Source organism: Scylla paramamosain, chromosome 22 (genome assembly GCF_035594125.1).
Source record: "Scylla paramamosain isolate STU-SP2022 chromosome 22, ASM3559412v1, whole genome shotgun sequence".
Lineage (NCBI taxonomy): Eukaryota > Metazoa > Arthropoda > Malacostraca > Decapoda > Portunidae > Scylla > Scylla paramamosain.
Window position 1 is genome coordinate 6,525,001 of NC_087172.1, and position 23,558 is coordinate 6,548,558.

Here is a 23,558-nt window from a genome sequence, read left to right on the forward strand (position 1 = left end):
GTATTTAATGTTCCTTTTATTTTTGCTCCAGAAGGCATTATTTGATTCCCAAGACTGAAGTTGTTTCTGGATTAGCTTACTCTTTTCAAAGTTAGATAATTTTTCTTCTTTAATCACTTACAATTACTTTTGTGCTACACTCATTAGTATTCCTGTAGTTTCAAAGTAAAAAATTTACCTCCTTTTCCCTCTTTATCAACTGAGTGTTCATGCAAGCAAAGGACAACCATACCAGTAAAAGGTTATTTATTTTTTACTAATGCATTTTGTCTCATCTTTGTAATGCAGATACCTGTTTTAATTTTTTCCCCAACTCATTTCATTCATATGCTGCTGTAAATTTTTTTTTTTTTTTTTTTTTTTTTTTTTTTAGCTTACTTTGAATGTTAGCCTCTCATATATTTGTCTACCTGATTCTGTGCTTCATGTATGAAGTGTAAGAACCCGTACAGAAACAATTCAACCCTTCAGTTCACATAGGTACTCTTGTGCATTACTTTTAACCCTTTGACTGCCACTTGGTAGGTACACCTTCCCTTAATATCCTCTAACTCTGAGACATCTTTACTTGTTCTACAGCCACACCCAATCTTTGAACTGGGAAGAAATTGCAAAATGTAACTTTCTTGTAGATGCTTATAAAGGCCACGCATTGCTTTTGGTGCTGCTAATTGTTTTGTGTCGCAGTGAAAGGGTTAACTGGTACTTGCCTATAGGTGTTCAGTGACATGTTCTGACACTCCTCAACCTTTTCAGGGGTTCGGCTTTGTGACATTTGCCTCAGCCGCAGATGCAGACCGTGCCCGGGAGTCCCTCAATGGCACAGTTGTCGAGGGTCGCAAAATTGAGGTAAAAGTGTTGTTCTGGCCAAGAGTTAGGAAGGCCTGTCCACCCACACACCACAGTGACCCCACCCACTGCTCTCTCTCTCTCTCTCTCTCTCTCTCTCTCTCTCTCTCTCTCTCTCTCTCTCTCTCTCTCTCTCTCTCTCTCTCTCTCTCTCTCTCTCTCTCTCTCTCTCTCTCTCTCATACTCCATTTGGCATTTATCTCTTAGTGGAACATTGAGCTTTGTCCTGGGCTACACAAGGCTGAAATAAATTTGTGAGTGCACACATTTTTATTTGTGTGTCTTCATGCTTGTACATTTCATAAGCCATCAGTTGTAAGGAGAGAGATTGATATCCACAAAGAATCAGATGCCAGATGCCTCCGAGATGTGGCCTTCCTTCCACTGCCTGACTGACACAAGCATGGAGTGAGAGGCCTGCTAGGTGTCATGAGCTGAGGCTTAATATACTTCTTAGTAGGCCATTCATATTGAAGTCAAAAGATGTATTGTGCATATCTTTTGACAGTAAATGAATCACAAATCTTTTCTTCTCTCTAGAAACTTCAAGAAAATTTGTTTGTCATTTAAAATTTAAGGAGAAATTTAAAAGTACAGCACTTGTAGACATTTAGTGTTCTCAGATTCCACATAGATTTGCTTACCTGCTCTGTTATACATGACCACAGGTGAACAATGCCACCGCCCGAGTTCAAACCAAGAAGCCGGCAGCAGCAGTCCCAAATGGTGAGTGGTGGCCACTTTGTGTGTGCGCGTGTGTGTGACTGTGTGCGCTCTTTCCCAGCCCACACATACTACCATAGTTCTTTCCTGCTCCTGTCTTTGCTCTCTCTTTACCCTCCTCCCCTCCCATCTGTACCTCCCTCCTCCCTCTCTGTGAAAACCTTCACTGCAAGAGACTGCTTCATCTGACACCAGAACAACCCTCATCTCCCTTTGCTCCTCCTTATCTTTCCCTGTGTAAACCGAGCGCATTCCAGTGTCTCCACAGTAGGTTCGGGTGTTGATCCCTCGCTGTGACTCCCCAGGCTGTGTCTCTCCCTAGACTGAGTGGGGTATTTTTCTTCCCTTTTGAGTTGCTTCACCACGATTTGTGGAGGGCAGGGAGCCACCCGTGGGGCGCCGCAGTGATGCAGCGCAGTGATGCTCACTGTGGCCACCAGAGACATAGACACGGCACAGTGCCAGACATGCTCACTTAACACCACTGTGGTACCTTCAGCTGTGTTCACTACTTGTACTCAGTAGCCATTGCAGATTGGATCAATTGTTTTTTCCTCTTGAATGCATATACTCGGTGATTTTTGTTTACTGAGGTGGTTAGACGGACACTAGATTGAACATAGATGCTCCTATATATATATTTACATATATATATACGTATATATATATATCTATGCCTGTTTATCTGTGGCTTAATGGAATGAATATGCTTAAAATAGAAGTGGCATGCTAATGTGACCAATTGGGGTTGTAGCAAACAGATAATGGTTCAAGATGTACAATGTTTATCCTTTGCACAGGAAGTATAAAAAGATGTTTAGCCAGAGCATCACTCAGTTAACTTACTTGCATATCACCCAGTTCAGCCTCCTAACTGTGCAAAGATGTGGCTATGACCAGTTTGTATGCACACCTAAATGCACACACACACACACACACACACACACACACACACACACACACACACACACACACACACACACACACACACACACACACACACACACACACACACACACACACACACACACACACACACACCACTGCACACACACAACCCACACTGCTCTGGGGACCTATGAATGTGGTGTTTGCATGTCAAAACACAGACATGAAACTACTAAGGTATGCCTACTCTACTCTTACTCCCCTCCTCCCCAAATCCTCTTTCATCAATATATATATAAATTAATCTAACCCTCCCTTTCCTGTGAACCTATTTTCTTGACTTATTTTTCCTTCCTCCTCCTCCTCCTGTTCCTCCTCCTCCTTTTCATTCCACATGGCTTTTAATTCCTTCATTCTCCTTCATCTCACAGTGTATGGAGCTCTCTTTGCACTTCTTAGGGTTTCAGTAATGTTGCTTCCTAGTCTAAGTAATGACAGCATGGTCTAACACTGCCAGTTTGATGATGGAATTGATACTGTTGTCTAACTAGGACCCAGTTTAGACAAATTTTTACATGTTTTTTAACTGCCTCCATGTAGATATAATTGCAAAATGCTTTCAATTTGTTGCATCACTGTAAAAATTTACAAAAATATAAAAGAGAGAGAGAAGTGCTCAAGAAGGTAGACAAGACACCTTCATTTTCATTATTATTATTATTATTATTATTATTATTATTATTATTATTATTATTATTATTATTATTATTATTATTAAAGACAAAGCTTTATCACCTTTTTATGAATGATGTGAAAAATACCTCTACAGTTAGTCTCTATGTTCTAGCTTCCAGTTGTAAGACTCAGGAATGTGTTGCCGTGTTGCTCACTCACCTGAAGCACTCACGGGATTGTTCCTGTGTAGTCAACCAGCTTGTTATGGTCTACTCTATTTTCTTATTTCAGTTTAACTAATTTGTCAACAACAGTGCTGGAAAGAGCCACTATGAGCTGCAATGATTTTTGTTTTCTTTTTTTTATTGTTATTATTATTTTTTTTTTTTTTTTTGTATGTATGTAAGGTTTTGGAAGTACATTTCTTGTACTGGATAAGTCAGCTTGGAGGTTTTCATTAATTCCTTGTATTGTTTCTGTTGCTGTTGACTGCAAGGCATTGTGGCTTTCTTCAGTTGTGAATGACAGTGTTGTTGATGAGCCCATGTTTCATTAGTCATTATAACCTCAGGGTTGTATACAGAAATTTTACCTGTACAGTGTTCTTAGATCTATACCAAAGGACATGCCATGTGTTAATTTCTGTGACTGATTGATTGATATTTGTCAATCACCATGTGTGATTTGGTATTTATTTAGTTTTCCTTTTTCTTTTATACCTTTTAGTTATACTCGCTAGAAATGGAATGGTGCCAACTGCCGTGGGTGAGCGAAAATTAATGATTTAGCTCATTCTCTTGGTGTTGGTCATGGGTGTTTGGTTTGGTGTCTCTCCATAACTCAGCAGTGCCACACGTCACACCTGCAGCCACTGCCTCCCTGTCAGTGCCAGTTTTCTCTGCTGGCAGTTACTAGTGCCGTCCTAGTGTTGTCAGGCAGATGTAATGTTTGGCACTGCGTCCTGCTTTGGCATACCTGCGAGTATCATATTCCTCCTCACCTTTCCACCTTCTGTGCTCTAACTACCAGTTTTTTTCAAGGCCTTTTATAAATAAGCATTAGCACTAAATACGCAGAGAATTTTCACGCCCGTTTTTCTGTATTCACATGAGTTGCTCACCTCTTGTTGCAGATTGGTCTTGAAAGTAAACAGCTGTAGAATATTAAAGAAACAAACCAAAAAGAGGTATTATATAAACAAATGAACCAAAAAGAGAAAAAAATATAGATAATATGCCTCTTTAAATCCTCAGAAGCAATGCACTAATTCTTATTATTGAAACATGTTTAAAAAAGATTAGTGTTACACTGGCCACTTCTCTAGATCTTAAGTGTTCTATATTACTGAGGCTTTGCTTTTGCTTTGTGTTTATGTATGTTTGCATCAACTAGTTTTAATTATTGAGACCTTTTTTTAAAACTGCAATAATTAAGTGAACTCTTGACTTGATAGAATGCACTTGGACGTTTAGTTGGAACACTCGAGTGGTGAATCAGTGCAAGTCATTATAACATCACAAGCAGCAAACTAGAGGTCCAGGTGCTTAACTTGACACACGCGTCACTCACCCTCTCGTTGATCCTTGGTGTAAAGTGGAGCTGTGGGTAGCATGAGCCCAGTGCTTCGACCTCAGTTGGCTCAGGCACTGTCTTAGATGATGCTATATATATCTTGCATATTCACCCACCACATGGTTACCACTGTAATCACAAAGTTGTGTTTTAGTTTGGTTTTTGTTTTGTTTGGTTTTGCGTTTTCTGTACTAAGTCAGGAGTGGAGTAATGCACAGTGCCTGGCCTGCACTGGGGACTGCTTTACCTGTCCATGCGCCTTTCATATTTCATCCTCTGCTTTCTGTGTCTCTCACATCACCCTCACCCTCCTCCTCCACCTCTCTTTCTTCTCTTTTAGAACCCCTTTTAGTCTAAGTGGTGCCTGTATCTTCCATTGGATTTTTTACTCCTGTGGGTTTTTGTGCTTGTTGTCTTAGTGGAAACTCACTGCATTGTAATATACCTTGAGCTGACGAGCAATAATAATAATAATCATTAGTAGAGGAGTGATGAACCATGTTTTTCTTTGCCATTGGATTGACTTATTTATCACTAGCCAGCAGCCGCACTCTCTTGATACCCCACCTCACTCTCCCTCCAGCGGGTTAGTTTGAAGTGAGAGACGCCCGAAAAAGCCCACGCTAGACACATGAACGGCACACGCAGGTTACACGCGCCTTACCAAGTCAGTGTGGTGGTCTCTCGAGCTTGAGCTGGTAAATATCGATAAAACCTAGATAGTTGAATGACTTGATTGGTTGGCTTTGGACGGGACTTTTCCTGGCTCGTAGGTTTGGACTTGCATCTAGCATGACCCGAGTGCTACTGGTTGGACCGCGTTTCTGTTGTGGACCTTGGGCCTCCCTGTTGCTCAGACTCCTCCTGGACGCGGAATGCCTGCAGTGTTTTGTCCAATAAGACAGCAAGCAAACCCCACCAAGGCATTGGACTGATCAATCTCTCTTTGCTTGGTTGAGTGTAAAATATCCATTAATGAGAGAAAAAAGATAATAATTATTGTACTGTCCATGTGGTTTCCTAGATGTTGTATTGAGTACTTTTTTGGTGTTATTGAGCCATAGATTGTCAATATTATAAGGATAATTTTATTACTTTTCATTGATATTGATTTACTATTACTGTCAGTTGAATTGCAGTTTAATAATCAATAAAAAGATGTTGCTTTTTGTAATCACTTCAGAGCTTAACAGTAGCAGCCTTGAGTATGGTCATGAACAAGATTTCTTCTCTCTTTCGCCTTTAACACAAGCATTACTGGAGTGATTCCCAAAATGAGAGAAGAATGTTGCCCATCACATAGGTAACAGATGTGCAAATAGATCTTCCTTTGATTTTTTAAAGGAATGATACTTATAACAATAAAAATAGGGTGTTTATTAAGTACTGAATTCAAGTACATATATTAAAGTGCCTTTTTATGTTACCCTTCTTCCTTATTTTAGTTGGTGTCGGTGGTGCGATGTTAAAGGCGAGTGGTAGAAGGTACTTGGCTATTGTGGTTGAATGCACTTTCCTCTGCATGGGGTTTATTAGCACTTGACATGAATTAATCGTCATTATTCTCTCTCTCTGCCATAATATTACTATGCATCGGTGATGAGAATTTTTACCCTTTTGTTTTAATGTTAATTACATTCTTACCCTACCACACACTCCATGGAGGGGGGCCCCGGGCACCTCACTCCCTCCTGCCCCTTCAGACAGATTGCTAAAGCTCGTTGACGTCAACCTCGTCTATTTAATGTACAGTAGTCCTAGTTTCGGCTCCGACCTCCGTTACTCCTGTTAGATTGGCTTGGCTTGAAATGGTCTGTTTCACCTGATCTATTACTTACTGCTACTACTCTATTAGCACACGACCAAAAACTAGCGCTGGAGGAACTGGGGGCCCGCTCGGCAGTAATGGCGACGCGCTGGTTTGTCCCACAGTTTCCGTAGTCCAAAGTTTTGCACTGTTTGATAATGATTTTATTATTTTTCTCTATACATATACTATATATATATATACATATATATATATAAATAGCATAGCCATTCCTTTTAGACAGTCCTAATACTGACTGGTATTGAATTCTTTCATTTATATATATTTTTTACTTTTTTATTTTCTTTTTCAATTGACACCTAGGTCACTACCCAGCTCTTGTTTTTATGCTTGAATGGGTTATTTTCGTTAACTCTTCATAATTAACAGCACTCTTTAAATGTACAAAAGAAAACACACAGGTTTGTCACTTAAACTTGCCTGTCCAGTTTCCGTAGGCCATTAGGCATCACGGATATGAATACGCTGCATCGTAAAAGTAAGTAACTTAAAACTCCCCCTCTCTTCACGGCAACTTACCCAGGCTCTAGCGTCCTTCTGCAGGCAGTGGCTGGACCTGCTGTGCTTGCGGGAGCCCTGGGCTTTGCAGTGCTGGCCCTAGCAGTGCTGCAATCCCACAGCCCCTGTCGCACGGCTCGGTCCTCCCTCCGCCAGCAGTGAATGGACGAGTAACTAAATGAATCATTAAAAACTGCCAGCTCATTTGCTCTGTTCTGTAGATATTCCTTCACTCAGTCAATCCTAAAAGTTTTACGTGACTGCATTAATAAATGAACGAGACGGGACTGATATAAATCACAGTAATGATTCACGTGAAGAAATTGTGTGTCTTATGGGACGTGGAGCATGCTTAGTTGTAGTGCTATGGTGGAGAAGTAACCACTGACTCACTGTGGTTTACATTATGAAACACTCATCCTCCTGTGCTTAGGGTAGATTTTGACCTTAAGATGACGCTTTCATCTGTCTGGGTTGGACTGCTTCCCTCTGCGTGGATTGGCCCCCTCCGCAGCCACGCTCATTGTGGCTGTCGCACTGATGGTGACCCCCCTTACTGACTCCACTCTATGGACTGTTTTTGTGTTGCAACCCCCCATGGATCTTAGCTACTACATACTGAAGAGTGCACTCAACCCCTGTAGCAGCCTGCACCGTATGTCGGATTGTGATTCAAGGCTTGGCTAGTGTTTGGCCCTGGAGGAAGTATGGGCTCCGGCAGCAAGTCTTCTCCTCACCAGATGCCCGAGGCTACCTTACTCACCACCCAGGGCCTGTTACACCACACTTAGAGCCACTCACATGGAGGCATCGGGGGGGGAAATGGTTGACATTTGGCACCGCAGCGGGGATGTATAGTGTGGCATCAGGAGCAATGCTAGAGGGTGTGCGCGTGTGTGTTTGTGTGTGTTTGCTGTATTACATTGGTTTACTTTGGCAAAAGATGCAGAAGTTAATGTTAGGCTGAGCTTTGATGCAATATTTTTGTTTTGTCTGTTTTGAAGTGTGCAATTAAAATTTTTTTCTCCTGCCTCTGTTTGGCTGGTTGGGAATGGAAAGGCATCTGTTAGAACATGATGATAAACTGTAATGGGATGTACACCACTGGACGCCTCCACTGGTAATTACTTTACCTCAACGAAGCCTAGCAGCTTAAGAAGACCTAATGCCACAATGGTGTGATGGATGTGTCATAGGGTTGCTCATGCTCCATGTATGCATCCATGAGGGCAGATAACATAACTGTAAATAGATATTGAGTATGCATGTTCTAATCATGTTGATTTATGTGAATTAGGTTTGTGTGTGTACTTATCAGAACTTACAAATATCTATAGTGTGAGAAAGACAGTAGACCATGAAAGATTAAAGCTAAGAATTCAGAGGCTCACAGACTTAGGCACCTCCCATTAGCAGCCAAAGACTAATGGGAGGTGTGAGGACAGGAGATATGCTCCCGTGTCAGTGGTTTGGTGTGGTGTCTGAGCCAGGAACCCGCATAGCCCGTCCCTTTAGCGTGTTTGGCAAGCCTCGGGCCTCTGGAACCAGGAGAGGCTGCTGTCCCGTGCCTGCCGTCTGAAGTGAGTTGTGCCTGTAATGAATGTTGATCATTTTGCATGCCTCCAGCGGCGGCCCTCCGAGGTGTTGCGATCCAGCGTGGCAGGGCTCGGACGTATCCGGCCACTGCCCTTGCACGTCATCCCACCCCACTAACAGCTGCCGCCACAGCTCTGCATGGCTACACACCGTAAGTTTCAGTACCAGACGAGAACAGCAGCTGCGCCACACTCCTCAGGACACCATGCAGGAACGGCAGTGGCAGTGGTGGCAGAATTGGTGTTGTCATCTCGCTCTGGCTCTGCTGCTGCTGCTGCTGCCACCATGTTGGTGCACCTTTCTTCATCAGTCACTGTTCAAAATGTTGTTTGTCGGCCACCTGCCTTCACTTAGCCTCCTGTCAGCCCTGTAGTGTTCAGTTGTCAGTGTGGCCATAGCACTTGGTGCCTCATAGAAAGGCACATTGCTAAACCAGAATTTTAGGGAAAAATTTATTGTTGTGATGCACCTCACCATCCTGAGCACCTCAGGATATGGGGCCAGGGAGCCAGACTTATCCTGGGAGCAAGGGGTGGACTAAGATGCCAAGACTGTGTGTGTTACCTGAGGAGTGTCCTGCAGCCCATCCTGACTATCCCTCATACTTTCCTCTTCAGTAAGTCACCCGAGCCAGCATTTGTCATTTTCTCACACTGTCTGCCGCTTGACCCCCTAAGGGTAGGTAGGTTACCATAATGGAGACGAACCCCCGCTTTAATAGCGGTGGGATCGTCGGACCCTGTGAGGAGATGCCTCTGGCTGCTCTCTGGTGTGTGGCCCACTAGTGCTGTCACGGGGCATCCTGGCCACAAGTGTGTGCCACGCAGAAGACTAACGCCTGCCACCACACGGCTGTGACCAGGACTGCTGGGGACACGCTAGCTGGGGTTGTAGTGTTGTGAGTAGAGTTGTGCCTTCGTGTCCCCCAGAGGATATGCCACCCAGAGAAAAATATTAGTGATTATGCTATGTTTTCTCACCCAAGTCAGCTCACACACTGGCCTCCTCACCTCTTGTGGAAATAAGCAGCAATTTTCAAGTACATATGATATCTTGTATGTTTCACTGTGGAATAATGGAGTAACCTTTCAGATTGCACTGTTTGTTCAACAGCTAAGTTTGTTTCCAATTTAGAATTAAAATTGGTTTGCAAAACGGTTTCAATATCAAGACACTTCCAGTATATGAAAGATACATCAGTAGATCCATTGATATATATCCCATTCATTAGAATTTCAAAATTCTATCATTTGAGTATATATATATATATATATATATATATATATATATATATATATATATATATATATATATATATATATATATATATATATATATATATATAAAATTGCACAGTACAGTTCTTTGTGTAAAGCTCTATATTTGAAGAATGTTCGGTAATTTCAACACAAAAGGTTTATGCCCACATGTGATTAAAGGCTCACCACCTTATCATTATTGTCTTCCCTCTAGAAATTGTCAGTCTGATGCTATCTGCGTATGTTCTGGGCTGACATCCTCCTCAAAGGGGGACAGAAATAATCACCTATAAAAACTGTAATATTCCCCAGCTTGAGAAGCTTAAAGCATCCTTCACTTTGTGTCGTATACGTCCATTCACAGAGAAGGTTTGTCTCTGCCACTTTTCATTCCACTTCAGATATTCAAGACATTTAAGCAAACCAGCAACCAATTCACTACATAGATTTTCTTGTAAAACTTTTAGTCTAATGTGTAAATTTTTTTATTGAGAAAAAAAAAATACTGTGCAAGCATTATATGTATATATATATATATATATATATATATATATATATATATATATATATATATATATATATATATATATATATATATATATATATATATATATATATATATATATATATAATAGAAAGTATGAAGGACCCTGGCTGAAGCCATCACTCATTCACTTGGCATACCTCTGGCCCTGCATCAGAGGCAACTCTCACTTTTGGACATAACTCTTTGTTTAGATCATTACATAATGCTGCTGACACCTTGGGAATGTGTTTAACCTCTCACCTCTTGTTGGGAGTGACATTGACTGCTAGGTTTATTTTTGGACCTAATGCTGTGTATCATCATTACTTATGGCTCTAGTAAGGGAGCATTGCGCTGGGCCAGCCACCACCTACACTGATGTAGAATTTATGGGAGTCCCTCAACTGATTGCTGTTAGTGCACAGTCATCCTCACAAAATTCAGCTTGTAATTTGTCTCTGTAAAAAGGTGCCTTGATTAGTTGATGGGCTGACATGAAATCATCCAAACAACTTGGGTTTAGCAAGATGTACTCCTTAACTACAGCGAGCCACCATTAGTATGTTGCGTACAGACCAACCTAGCTGTAGATGATTTTTTTTTCTGTGTTGTTGACTTGAATGTGTGCTATGCTCTGGATTTATCCTGCACACGCATTTAGCACGGTTTATGCTTGGGGATTTTGGAAATAAGTTTGAATGTATTTTAATTGTTTATAACTTCCTGTGCCCTCTCTGTGTACTTTGCATTCAGATTAATAGGGATTTTATTCTTTCACTTAAAGCAACACATGAGGATTAAGAGCTTTTTAGAGAACTAATAAGTCACTGATTAACCCCGGGTGGTAGATAGTCAACTAAACTTACGACTGAGACAGACGTTGAGACCTCACTCTGACAGCCCCACCAGACCACACCTTCCCAAATCTTTAAGTCTTGCAAAACACCTCATAGGTGTTGCGGGATTAAGGATTTCTCATTGACTGAACTAGACCCAGCACTGCTCTTTGGCTTAATGGGAGACCCTGTCAGACCATTAATCCAATTCTGTGGTCTGGGAGCTAGATCAGGACCACCTGGATTGCTCTCCTCCCAGCCGCGGGTAAGTAGTGATTGGTTTGAGGATTAAGCCGTGTGGATTGTCTAGTTCAAATACACTAGTGAAGCTGGGTTGGGCACATCCAGCATCTGCCAGATAGAAAATAGAGGAGTTTTCTTGGTTGGTAGCGGTTAAGTCTCATGAAGATCCCTCAGTGGACCAGCGGCGGTTAATAGCAAGGAGGGTTACCAAGTGCGAGATGTTGGACACTGTCTGGTCAGTATACTTGCAGCCACTGTTTGACTCCCATCATGTTTCCTGCATTTGCAAATTGAAATCCATCCTCCTTTATTCTTTTATTTCATTAACTGTTTGCATAGGCATTCATATGACACATTAGTCCTATTTGAAATATAAAAAAGAAAGAATGCATCTTTTAACTTATAATATGAAAACCTTACTGATCAGGGTTAACTTAAACAACTCTTCTCATGTAACTTGGTTGTATATATCTATACATATATATAATTATGCTGAGAGTATATTATTGAATATTTTTATCCTGGACAACTGATCTTTCCCTTGGTTGTGGTGCTCAAATTTTTGGTTCTTTTCCAGCGGAGTATATTATGACCCCTTCCTAGCAGCCCAGGCAGCCACGGCAACTCCTCTGCAGGTGAATCCAGTAAGTAGAAAGTGCAGCCTTGTCAGTTTTACCAGTTTTCACTCAGTCGCACTTGACAAAACTGATCGGCAAGTGGCCTTGGGTCTCCTCTTGGCCAGGGGTGAGCTGGCCCCTCAGCCTGGTCCATGCTATACTTTCACTAGCCCAGGAAAGTTGGTGTTCCATTGACATAACATCATAGTAACAAGGGAAGTACTAGATGTATTCTCTCTCTCTCTCTCTCTCTCTCTCTCTCTCTCTCTCTCTCTCTCTCTCTCTCTCTCTCTCTCTCTCTCTCTCTCTCTCTCTCTCTCTCTCTCTCTCTCTCTCTCTCTCTCTCTCTCTCTCCTTCTCCCCTGGATAAACTAACTCACGTGAATGTTCAATAGGCTCCTCCTGCTACCAGCCACACTGCCCCCTCCCCTCCTTACATTAGCTTGGAACAGCAACACATTTTAACTAAGTTCCCTGAGCTCAATATATTCCACCCCCTGGATGTCTCTCTCCTAGCTGGATCATAGTACACTTGATACTTGCTATTTGTGAGGATCCTTCAGCCATTTATTTAGAACACGTAACTCTGTAGTGTTGGAAGACTTCTGCAGTTGACATAACCCTGCACTCAGGCAATGTGTCCAAGTATGTGATGGTAATTGAAATGTTTCATGTGTGCTTTCCTTTCTGACATAATCTTGTATGATTTTCACTGGCAATTTCCTGAGTGCAGGCTTTCCTTTTTTTTAAATGTAATGAACACTGCATAATATTGTCAAGGAATGTGGTACTACCTTAGTTCCTCTCTTAATTCACATGCCAATGGGAATAGAAAAGCAGCTTAATAGTTTTTAAAACCCCTGCATTATGTTCAGGGATGAATTGTAGACCCTTTCCTTACAAGAGTCAAAACATAGAGCCTGCTTTTCTAGCCATTGTATTGCACTAGCATTCTGTGGTAGTCCATTGAAAGGGAGTGGCCAAGCATGAGCTGCCTGCCAACCTCACAGCCTAGCGCAGCCCACCACATCTTAACCACTTCACGAGCTCCTCCTGTCGTCTTCTGCTTCTTGCTGCATTGTCTCCTCCATTGTCTTGCCAGATACTTGGACTTGAGCCTCCGGGCTGCTGGCATCACTTGGGCTTTTTTCATATCCTTATTTTTTGGCACTGGAAAAGTTCCTTGGGGAAGTCTGGATTTGTCTGCAAGGTCATACTGTCTTTTTCTTAGTCATGCTTCTGCATCCCTAAGATTAAACTTGAGATTTCATTGTGTGGTAGTGTTGAAGTGAGTGCATGCCTTCCCAAGCACCTAAGTAGATGCCAGAACATAACATTCTCCAAGAGCTGTAACCCAGGAGGAGAATCCACCTAACTCAGGTAAAACATTTTTAGACTAAGGTGTGCATACCTGTCCATTGATGTGTGAGTATCATACTCATGTACCATATAAGCTGATGTCAATATATTTTAAAATCATTGTTGTTCTTTGCTTTGTTTTAATTTATCAGTCCCATACTGGGCTTTTTTTGTTTTGTTGTCTTATAGAAGTCAGCTGTCTTTTAGTTGTTTGTGCCTTGTCTTCTGAGTGGCATGGCTGCATCTGTTCCTCACTGCTGTGTTGGTGCAATTCTTAAGTACTGAATTTCCCTTTTGTTTCCCTGTCTTGTAGTCCTGCAAGCTCAGTGTCTTCTCTTGCTCTTCTGAAAATCTGTGTCCGGACTGAATTTTGTTTTGATTGAACTTTTTTTTATCTTTATGATTATTATTTTTGTTTTCAAGAGGTCCCCTTACCTCATTACTGTGCACTTTTAGACTTAAATGTCTTTCACCTCATTGGCAACCAGCTTTGTACAAAATATTGATTGCATCCTGTCTTCATTCTTTCTCATTCAACTCTGTTGCCTTGCTTTGTGTTTGATTATTTATTCTTTCCTTCTTCTGTGCAAGACCTTTATTAACCTTTTATTTTCCTGGTGACCCACAGTGCAACATGATATATTATCAGGTTATATATCTGGATGAGATGATTGGCTCTAAATATTTGAAAATATATAAGTTTAAATATTAAGAAAAAGAATGCATTTGGTTATGAAATTTTCTTAGTTGCCAGGGTTATAAATCGCAAGTGTGATACAAAGCAGTAAAACTTTATAAGTGTTTGTTTTGTTACTTTGTCACACAGTAATTTGTACCTTTGCTTTGTGTGCCATTCCTGTATGGCTTCCCCCAAGACAACATTGGTGTGCCTCTTACTGACAGCCACACATGTCACGAGTCCGGCCAGGGTCTGGTGTCCGAGTGGATGAGACCACTAGCCCCGAGCATTGTCATGCCAGGGGTGGTGACTCCAGTCCTAGATGTAGCCCCTTAAAGAGGGCACCCACCCCTGTGGCCCAGCCTCCACCAGGCCCATGTGGATCCCATTCAATATGGGACTGATAGTGGCACAAAAATTCTTTGTGTATGTTGTGTACACACTTAGCTATGTTACCAAGTCACTGTAGCTTGAGTATCAGTAAACTTCTGTTGATGCACTTAACCTCTTCATTCCCAGCTAGTCACTCCCTTGATATATTTCTAGAAGTTACCAGTACAGTTGTTTTGTGAGCAACAGGTTTTTATTATTATTATTATTATTATTATTATTATTATTATTATTATTATTATTATTATTATTATTATTATTATTATTAGTGATACAGTAATGTAAAAATTAAAACTGTATAGAGCACCCAGAGAACAAGTCAGAATCGCTTGGGAGTTTTCAAAATTAAAAACCAACAAAGTTTGCAACCAGTTTAGTCTCAGCTCTCCTACAAAGATTGTAATACAGTAACCTAGCAACAGTTCCTTGGTTTTGTTGAGCTTTATTTGTAAAAATAAAGGTAAGAGTTTCTACAAGCTAAACTAGGCAATGAAAATATTCCTGTTGAGTATTGGTATCAGTGATGCCCCAGTAATGATGAAGGGAGGGAAGAAATCCATAATTTTTCTTACTTGGGTATATTATTCTTATTATTATTATTATTATTATTATTATTATTATTATTATTATTATTATTATTATTATTATTATTATTATTATTATTATTGGTGTCTGTTAGTGTAGTGAGTGACGTCAGTGTAGGGCCCTGTCAACCCCTTGATGAGGTACAAATTAGTGAGGTGTTATTGCAGCAAAGATAACATGAAAATGCCATGAATTGGTGAAGCAGTAATTGCTCCACCAGGCAGTGGTGTGTTGGACTGTGGCTTTACAGAGTGTCCTGAGTTGCGTCTTGGTGTGTGGCGCTGCAGTGGCGTAGTGTTGCATTATGATGCTTGCGCTGGCTGTGTGTCCTGCATGAATAAGGAGCCACCCCCTTTCATTACAGCAAGCAGCTGCCGCCGCAGCAGCAGCGGTGGGCCAGTCTGCCGCTGCCGTCGGTGCAGTCGCCCCAGCGGCCGTTGGGGCCTCGGCCGCCCAGCTCCTTAAAACACCAACACTTTCTGTCTCAACGGCCCAACAGGCAGGCTATGCAGCAGCAGCAAATGCTTACACCGCCGCCGCAGCGCGGGCTTATGGAGTGGCTGCCGCGGCCGCCCAACCCGCCGCCGCCGTCGCCGCCTACCCCACCATCGCCGCCGGGTGAGTCCCCAGTCTGGGGCAGGGCAGTACTGCCCCATACCGCAGGGCAGTGCTGCCCCAGGGTGGTGCTTGCCTGCTGCCAGCATAAGTCCACTGTGCCAGGTTGGCCAGGCAGCATCTACCTCCCTGTCTTTCTCACTCTCACTCTCACTCACTCCAGCTCTCATTCTGTCAGGGAAATCTCATGATAATAAAAGTGGTGTTAAGTAATCTTGAAGTCCAGAGAGCTCAGAATGGGGTGAGGAAGGATAATTTGCTCAGTTTATATATAAGGAAATGAGTCTGTGTTGGTGTGTATGCAGGCAGTGCTCTTCATGACATTGATGGCCAGGCAAGCAGTTCTTTTGTAACTGTGATACAGTGAACAGTGTCTTGGATTTCATTCTAATTCAACAAATTCATAATTTGAAATTATATATTGTATCTTTTATGATTTACTGTTATTTATTTCACTTAACATTCTGAATCAAATAACCTCAGAGGACTTAGTGAAGAACATCATTGCTGTGTTTTGTGAAGCAAGATGCAGTGACGAATGTACCATGCCAAGCTGCTCACCAGTGCTCCTCTGTACACACCAACACACCCACAGCGCTGTGGTGCCCTCCTCTCACCCTGTGCACTCGGCTGCTCCATGTCAAGTAACACACCTCAAGAAAATGTGCTTTGATCTACAAAAACAGTCAAACATTCATTAGTATATTTAAAGTGTATTTTTTCTCATTTTTGTAGCTTGAGATGATATTTTCACCATGAGCCAGAAGACTTGTACTTTATTTACTCCTTTATTATAATTCTTCACAGAAATGTGCCTCACAGATACACACATTGATTACTTGTACCTGTGTTTGGAATGTGCGTATTTCAGAAACCTCTATAGATCACAATTTAAGTTACCAGTCTTTTGATTTCCTCATGCCATAATCATTTCAGTCTATCTTCCCTATCCCCTAAAAAAACTGACATCACTTGCACATCTATTCTCAAGCTCCTTAACTTGTGATGGGAATCATTCTTGATTTATTGCTTATTTCTGTCATGGAGTTTGTTGAGGCATTTAGTGCATTTGAGAAGTGATGGAGACTAGAAAATATTAGTTTGGCTTTGCAGCAAGCAATGATTAAGTAACTGAAGTGAAAGTAGAAAGTAAGAAGTCATGAGGTGAGGTTTTACAGAGGAATCTTTAAATGTGAGGACACAAACACACATGATTTGACAGCAGGTGACTGAGGCCAACCTGTGGATTGTTCATGGATCATCTCTAAGGATTACAAATTAGTGATATGATATAGACTTCCATAATGTGATGAGCAGCCAGCAGCAGCAAGGGACAGGAGTGAGGGAACCACAGCTGTGCCAAGACTATTCATGAAAGGCTTGGTGGGAGCTGAGTGGAGAAATACTCATCACAGGTGTCATCAGTTAGTTCTAGGCAATATTTTCTTTCATAATTGTTTGCCTCAATGAAATCCCGATAATGGAGAAATGGGTGCGTCTCAGCTTCATCCAGATTTCATTAATGGTGAACCAGATATTTCATATTGTGTATTTCCTTTGTGACTTAATTATCAGTGGAGGGAAATGATCACCATGAATTTAACAAATTTATTTTCAACCGTCAGTGATTCGTGAAAGTTTTCCTCTGGCATAAATTGGAGCCCACGATTGTTTCAAAATAAGATAGATGACAAAGAGTTTTGGTAAGACAGATCCTTGTTGAATGCATGCTTTTTGGAATATTACTATTACTTTTTTTCTGAAGTAAGCGGTGTTCCTGAACAGTGTACATAAGGTTACGGTGGTGTGTGGCCTCACAAAGTGTGTGTGAGTTGTGTGTGCGTCTTCCTCTCCTCCTTGTTTCCTCCTTTTCCACAAGCACCTTCCGTAACCATCCAAGATAATTCTGTAATGACTGCACTCTTGTATTCTTTTACTCCTCTTCCTCACTTATGCCTCTTGAGGTTTTACATAGAGGTTTAATGTTTGGTATCCATCGAGTGGCCTCAGTAAGTAGGTAGCTGTGTTTGGGACATGATAACGCTGGGGTTGGTGGACCACGGGAAAGTTGCGCTCACCCTCCTTGTAATTCACCTCCTTTGAAGTGTAATGTCACTTGGTGTGCTTCTTGACAGCTAGCTTACAGTATCATTTATGGAGAATTTACCACGGCACTATATACATTGTTTTTTTATTATTATTTTAATCTGTAGGGGATGATTATGATGGATGATAATGCCTCCTTAACTAAGTTTGTATGCATGGGCGTGTGAGCTGATTATCACTTGGGCGGTGAAGATGGACTTTTGAAAATCTTTCTTTGTTTTATCTTTTGTTTTAATGATCACCGAACTATGCAAAAAGGATTCCTTCACAAACATGCCATCTCTTCAGCCCCTGTGGATTTGGAGCTGTAAAGTATAGATAGCTGTTCAACTAAATTGTGTTCACCACCTGTTCTGCATAATTTTAATCATAACGTAGGACCAGTACGTTTTTTTTATGCATAATCACCTTTGCCATAAATTGTGACTTACCAATGTTTTGGTTTCAGTAGCTTTTGTTATTGCATGTTGCATGATGGTAGCACCTTCCACAGTCACTCCAAAAACTCAGACAATTAGACAGTCTTCAGTACCAGTCAGTGTTAAGACTTTCTTGTCATCAGTTTTATCACAACCTCCCTTTCCAACATATACTGAAAACCAGCACTCCTGCTTTTTTTTTTTTTTTTTTTTTTTTTTTTTTTTTTTTTTTTTTTTTTTTTTCCCAAATCATACTTAGCCAGATACATGATCTTACTTTTTTGTTGTCATGGGATATATATATATATATATATATATATATATATATATATATATATATATATATATATATATATATATATATATATATATATATATATATATATATATATATATATATATATATATATATATTAATTTTTTTTATTTATTTATTTATTTGTTAACATTGACTTGCTGGTTTGTGACTTCTCTCTGTGTAATTTTTGTTGCCTTGTCAGTCAAAACGTCACATGAAACATGACTGGCAAAGTTTCCATGATCTGTAACACAAGAGCTAAACCCATTACACCCTATATATACCCCAAGGTTGGTGATGTGATGCATTTTGCTAGCAACCTGTAACAGTTTTATTATTCATGCCAAAGACGGGAGCATTGTTTCTTTTGCTGGGTGATGGAGTTTTGGAAATACTTGTTTCACAAATCTCTAATATCTCAGTGCATGCCACCGGAACTAAAAAAGAAAAAGCTGCTGATTGCCTGAGTTTTTGCGGCGTGCCTGCCATTCTCTAGTCGGGTAGCTAGACCATCTTATGTACTCCAGGACCCGCTTACTAATGAAAACTTTTTTCCTCTTTTTTCCCGTTCATAGATCGATCTATTACAGTGACAGGCCCTACCCTGACCCATACATCGCCGCTGCATCGGGTATTGGACCAGTGGCTGGCTACGGGGTGAGTGCTGCTGCTCTGCTTTTGTCAGGGCCGGTCTTGTTTGGTTGTGCTGCTGAAGTGTTCCTGAAGCCTGACTGCATGGGTCCAGTGGGTCACGTTTGGTGGCCCAGGCATGCTCAGCCCTTTTTTGTGTTCAACATTCCTGTGGATTTATTTTCTCAATATTCAACTAGAGAGCATATGATTTTGTCATAGCCAGTACTAAAGTTGCATATTTAACAGTAACTTGAAGTTGCAGTAAAGTGTTATGTACAGAAAAGGAAAAAGTCTGAAATAGTAATAATTTTCTTTGGCTAATTTTTGTGCTAATTTGGCTTCCCTTCCACAGGCGGTCTACAGAGGCAGCTACAATCGCTTTGCACCGTACTGAGGACCTCAAGTGTGCATTCACTAAGTAACATGACAATGCTGTTATTAATTGCTCATTAAAGACTATGTTGATCTGTGTGATTGTATAATTATACAAAAGACTGCTCCCAGCCCTCAGCCATCTATTGTAGTATACTCCCACGGACTGCCGCCACAACCTTCGGCCGGCAGTCTACTCATCTTGGCAACCCTGAAGATTGTCTAAACAGCCCACTTCTACTTGCTTGTAGGGCTCTGTCTCACAGCAGCAACTTAGAGAGGAGCAGAGGCCTCCTGGCAGCCTGCCCTCTAGTGACCGCACTGCTGGGCCCACCACCAGCGGCCCTGGCAACGGGTCAGCAAGTGCTTAGTGTGACAGACTGGAAATTTTGAGTGCTTTAAAGGTGGCTGTAGCGTGGCATCCAGTGTGTACAACAGGTGGCGGGGCTGGAAGGGTGTGTGTTGCCACCCACACTAACCTGACCAACACATGACTCTGTGCTGTTGTTACCATTTCCCTCTACCATTTTGTATGAAGAGTCGTAGAGTGAATTTCTGGACGATTTGGGAGACCTCAGTTTCAGCCCATGTAGGTAATTTCTGAGTCGGTGAAGTATTTGTTATGTTGAGAGTAGATGTGGTCACTTTCATGAAAATTTGTGAAATGACATAGTGCATTTTTAATGTATTCAACGAAACATTTGACAAGTGTGACTCATATAACTTATACTTGTACAGTGTATGTTTACACTCCTAAGGTAAACTTGATAACCAGTTATGAATCTCGACTTCTGATAGACCTATTGATATTAGCTATAGAATCTCATCCTCCTTATTACTTCCACTTGAATTTTTAATTTTTCAAAACTCAAAAGTGCACAGCTTGCACTTCTAATATAATGTTATTTTATACGTGATGCAATGTCATAACATCATGAATTTGAAGACATTGTATGAAACTGTTGTTGGTGTTAGAGATTTTTGTATGATGCAGAACCCCACGTCTAAGGTCACATGTAGTCACTAAGTCACAAAGAGTTTATTTGTTTTCAGTCAGTTTTCATTATTGTAGAAAATATCAATTGTAGCCAAGACAATCATGTTTCATTTACACACTCTAGGACTAAAACGCATCTGTCATGTTTTTGCATTACAAAAAAAACTTGTGTGGGTTCTCCAATATACCTCCTTTTTTTAGGTCAGTACATTGTTTTGTAGGCTAATTCTTATTTTCCTTGTACAATATTTGTAAGTTTGCACCAAGCTGTTGAAAATCAAAGTGTTTTTAGTGGTGGACAGCACAATCAATTTCTCCATATGCCCAAAGTGATAAGTCTTGTGGATGTTTGCTCTGTGCATTTTCCAGTAGCAATGTGATCAGTCGTGTAAACTGTGAGCCGTTTTCATTAATGCTCATCCTAAATAATGACAAATGTATTCATTATTGATATTATTGTGTCATCAGTGTCCGAAGTCTCATCGACAGCTGTTAATTTTTATCTTTTTTTTTTCTTTTCTTTTTTTTCATTTTTTTTTTTTTTTTTTTTTTTTTTTTTTTTCCATCATCATTCTAATCTCACCCTCCATCCCTTCCTCCCTCCCTCCCTCTCACATATTGTATCCAGTGGCTTTTCTGCACCGTGTGTATGTGTGTCTGGCGTTGTGAGTGAAGGGAGCAGTGGCACACACACAAACCCTCAGGTAACTAATCACTGGCTCAACCCATCACCCCCAACCAACACACTTGCACCTCACTTTTTCCTTCCTCCCAGTCCTCACTCCCTTGTTCACTCACCAGATCCTCCTTACCCTTGTCCTTCCTTTGATCCTTTTCCTGTCCACTTCCCCTCTCCTCCTCCTGGTATGCCCTTCACACCACCTGCCATTCACTTAATCCCTGTAATCCCAAGACGTGCAGTTATCCATCCCATTTTTGCCTTGCAGTGTTTTGTTGGTCTAGGTTTCTTTCTGCTGTGAACTATTATCATTATTTTTGGTTCATGTTTTTTACGACCCCTTTTCTTTGTGCTTGTGTGAATTGACTTGGAAACTGCCATGTTTTGCTTTTTTATTGTTATTATTATTATTATTTTTCTTATTCGCATGATACTACTTCAAATAAGTGACAGGGTGCAATATGTTTTTTTTTTTTTTTTTTTTTTTTTTTTTTTTTTTTTTTTTTTTCCCCACATGAAATCTGTGGTAGCATTTTCAGGAATGTGTCCGTAGATTCCAGATTGTGACTTGTCCATAGGTAGATGAGAGAGAGAGAGAGAGAGAGAGAATGAAAATGTGTGTGTGTGTGAGAGAGAGAGAGAGAGACTGAAGCTGACTACATGGGGATTGCCAGAACCAAAGATATCAGTATTTATCCAATCTGCAAATCTCCATTCTGTACTATGCTTTTTTCTTTTTTATATACAATTTTAGTTTTTGTCTACCTTTTACCGTCACTTTATTAGTTTAAATGTGCATAATGTTTCTTGTACTTTGTTCACCTGAGAGAGATGGTGGCAGCATGGAATGTGAGAAGGAAACCAGGGAAGACCAAGACACAGAGACAGAGAGAGAGAGCAAAACAAAATATTCAACCCGACCAAAGATGTCCTTCAACTAGGGTCTCCTGTGCCATCATATTGTATTATTGTTTTGGACGCTGCCCTTGGGTGTTAGTTCGAGAGTGTCCGGGCGGCAGTGTCAGGCAGGCAGCATCCCTGTGCTTTTACCCGCCACGCAAGGGATCCCTAGACTAAGGCAGAAGCCCTGAGCCAGCGCACATAATGGAGAATCAGCAAAATGTGTACGTACTCATAGTCCTTAGTAGACAGCCTAGAGCAGCCATGTTTTCGTCAGTGCAGCTATCATTGCAGTCAGCCGCTCACCGCGACATCAAAAACGGCAGCAATCCTTTTCTAATTTTTTGATTGTATGAAAGCAGCTACACTCCTCTCAGAGTTTATACATAAAAGATTAAAAAAAAAAAGTGAGAGAAAGGTATTGAAGTAAGTGAGATATTTAACCTCAACCCGGCCCCTTCCCTCCCTCCCCCTAACTTGAGAAGTGCTTGAATAGTTAATTACAATTCACAGTTCAGGAAAGAAACCAGACAATAGAGGTGTGAAGTCTTCCTTTTTAGCACAATGGATCATTTATGTCGTGTTGTGAATCAGCGCACAAGAGAGATTAATTAAAAAGTAATGATAAACTCCTTTGAGTCCCCCAATTGAGCACAGTGGTGAATAAGTGTACCGTAACGTCCAGTATGAACATGTTTCGTTCGTGTTAATTTCTTGTAATCATTATATAAGAAACTTCACCATTTTTTTGTATGTTGTATTATTGTGTAATGATATTTAGTAATGACAGGAAGAGTACTAGGTTTAGAACTTTTTGCTCCTTTTCAACCTGATTGTGGTACTGTACAAAACTGCCCTGTGTTTACTCTGTATAATAAATAAAATATAAAGACATCCTTTGATATGTTTTTTTTTATATAGTCTTATTATTGCCTGTATGATCCACAGCAGGACAGAGGCACCTCACTGGTTAGTCAGGGTTGAGCCAGACATGTACCAGGCTGGCAGGGGATGTCTTGGAGGGACTGCTGTGTGAAGGGTGGGCTAAATGATGCAGCTTTCATGTCAAAGGTAATCAGTCTAATTATTTTGGTTGCAATCCTATATTTTTCATCAAAGAAATTTCCACATTTTCATAATTTTGAAGGACAAGTTCCATATCTACATACATAGTAAGCTTTTAGCATCTCAATAACTAGCTAAGCCACACTGAAATATATCCAACATTATATTGGTTATGAAAATGGAACTCAGGACTTCTTCCACATGCTTTACTGGAACATACATACTTCAAAGGATGGTGCAGACTCAATTAGATGTGTATATAAAGACGAATATACCTGAGAAGGCAGCTGCTGAGTCAAGAGGGAGCAAATTTATGAACTAAGCATGGATGAACAAGGGATATATCATATT

The 23,558-nt window shown here is 40.8% G+C and overlaps 1 protein-coding gene across 1 annotated transcript in view; it reads left to right on the forward strand.

Moving 5' to 3' along the window:
• The window catches only part of LOC135111484 (RNA binding protein fox-1 homolog 2-like), a 79,998-nt gene extending 56,958 nt beyond the window's left edge, over positions 1 to 23,040 (forward strand). The window contains 8 exon segments of the mRNA XM_064024803.1: positions 757 to 849; positions 1,518 to 1,575; positions 3,862 to 3,900; positions 8,660 to 8,780; positions 12,071 to 12,137; positions 15,488 to 15,741; positions 19,137 to 19,218; positions 19,547 to 23,040. Of these exon segments, the coding sequence (XP_063880873.1) occupies positions 757 to 849; positions 1,518 to 1,575; positions 3,862 to 3,900; positions 8,660 to 8,780; positions 12,071 to 12,137; positions 15,488 to 15,741; positions 19,137 to 19,218; positions 19,547 to 19,588 (756 nt within the window). The 3' untranslated portion in view covers positions 19,589 to 23,040.
• The last annotated feature ends 518 nt before the right edge of the window (positions 23,041 to 23,558 follow it).